Genomic DNA, 1,815 nt, shown 5'->3' with positions numbered 1-1,815 from the left:
AAAAGCACTGGATATCCACTACCTAGTATTTCAACTTTAAATAAAAAACTACATGGCCTAAATTTTTGTCCTGGAATTTTAACTTGTTTGTCGCCATATTTACAACAAAAAGTGTCATCGATGAAACCGGTTGAAAAAATCTGTGCAATATCTTTTGATGAAATGGAAGTTCAGGAGGCACTAGCTTATAGTAAACAGTATAAGTCTTTTCTTGGACTAGTAACTTTTGGGAACACTTCTGTAAAAGCAAATCATTTATTAGTGTTCCTCATCAGAGGCCTCTCAACATCTTGGAAACAAATTATTGCCTACCATGCAACTGCATCTTCAACAAAAGGTGAAGATATTAAGAATTTTTTGTTTCATGTAATTGAACACTTGAAAGCTATTGGCTTAAATGTGGTAGCCGTTGTGTCAGACATGAATTCCTGCAATGTGTCCTTTTGGAATGCTGTCAATGTGAAAGTAAATAGAACTACAAGAAGAACTTATTTTGAATGGAATGATGGAAGTGTAATAAACGTGTTTGCTGATCCTCCCCATCTTTTAAAAAATATGTGGATGTCACTTCAAAACAATATAGTGAAACTAAGTCCAGATATTCTTGAAAATGAAGGACTACCATCATCTGAAGTAAAATTTGCACATGTAGTGAACCTATGGGAGCTGCAGAGAAAAGATGATTTAAAACTGTTATATCATTTGGAAGAAGGTGACATCAGACCTTCTCATTTTCAAAAAATGGATGTGGGAAGAGCTGTTAGATTCTTTTCAGTGAAGACTGCTGCAGCATTAGAAACTGCAGTTGCTTTAAAACTTTTACCACCAGATGCACTTTCTACAGCTTGGTTTGTTCGCCTTTTTTGTCAATGGTTCCAAATAATGAGTGCACGTACACAATTAAAATCTGTCACTGCTAATAATTTTGACACAAAGAAAAAACTAATGGACTCGTTTGTTGAAGTAATATCAACATTAGAATTTGATAAAGGGTGGAAACCTGTACAAACTGGTACCATATTAAGCACAATATCATTATTGAAAGTTTGTGAACATTGCTTTAAAAATGATTACAAGTTTGTGTTGGGCAGTAGACTCACCCAAGATGCTCTTGAGAACGTTTTCTCAACAATAAGAAGCAAAACTAAGTCAATGCCCACTATATTAGATTGTGTAACTGCCATTAAATTGGTGTCTGTTGCACAGTTTCTTGAAAAAGAACCAAACTTGAAGTCAGGATATGCACAAGATAATGATCACAGTTTATTAAACATTTTGGATCCAAAAGAAAGACAAGCTGAACCTCAACACACACATTTTGATGACAATGTGACAAAGAGGCTAAAAAGTGCCATTGAAATGAATGATAACACAAATGTTGTTCACAAGAATTCACTTTTTTATATTGCAGGTAGCTGTGTCCACTCTTTAATGAAATCAGCTTGTAATGACTGCCAAGCAGAAATGACAGGTGATGTAGATGACCTAACTAAAGCAGGACAAGATAGCCTTCTTTTGGAATATACATCATATGGGGGGTTAATATATCCCAGCATGAAAGTATATAATATTGTGAAGGCAGCAGATGCTGCCTATACAGAAATTCAAATGGAATTACTTCAAGGAAAATATCATGCAGATGATGAATTTGTAAATATTGTCCTGAAGTACTGCAAGACAACATTACCTTCATGTTGTGAGGTAATGAAAAAAATAATACAGCATTTTGTTACTGTAAGATCATATGAAACAGCAAAGAACACTATTACAAAATCCAAAAATAAAACTTACTCAACAAATAGTGCATCAAAATAA

At 34.1% G+C, this 1,815-nt stretch overlaps 1 protein-coding gene across 1 annotated transcript; it reads left to right on the top strand.

Moving 5' to 3' along the window:
• The first annotated feature begins 120 nt into the window (after positions 1-120).
• LOC111615469 lies at positions 121-1,815 on the top strand. Its single transcript, XM_023356874.1, has one exon. The coding sequence runs from the start codon at positions 121-123 to the stop codon at positions 1,813-1,815; it is 1,695 nt and encodes a 564-aa protein (XP_023212642.1).

The sequence above is a fragment of the Centruroides sculpturatus genome, unplaced genomic scaffold (assembly GCF_000671375.1).
Source record: "Centruroides sculpturatus isolate CEXI.00-Female unplaced genomic scaffold, Cexi_2.0 scaffold2222, whole genome shotgun sequence".
Classification (NCBI taxonomy): domain Eukaryota; kingdom Metazoa; phylum Arthropoda; class Arachnida; order Scorpiones; family Buthidae; genus Centruroides; species Centruroides sculpturatus.
Note: the sequence above shows the minus strand (reverse complement) of the source record. Positions and strands in the feature narration are given on the sequence as shown.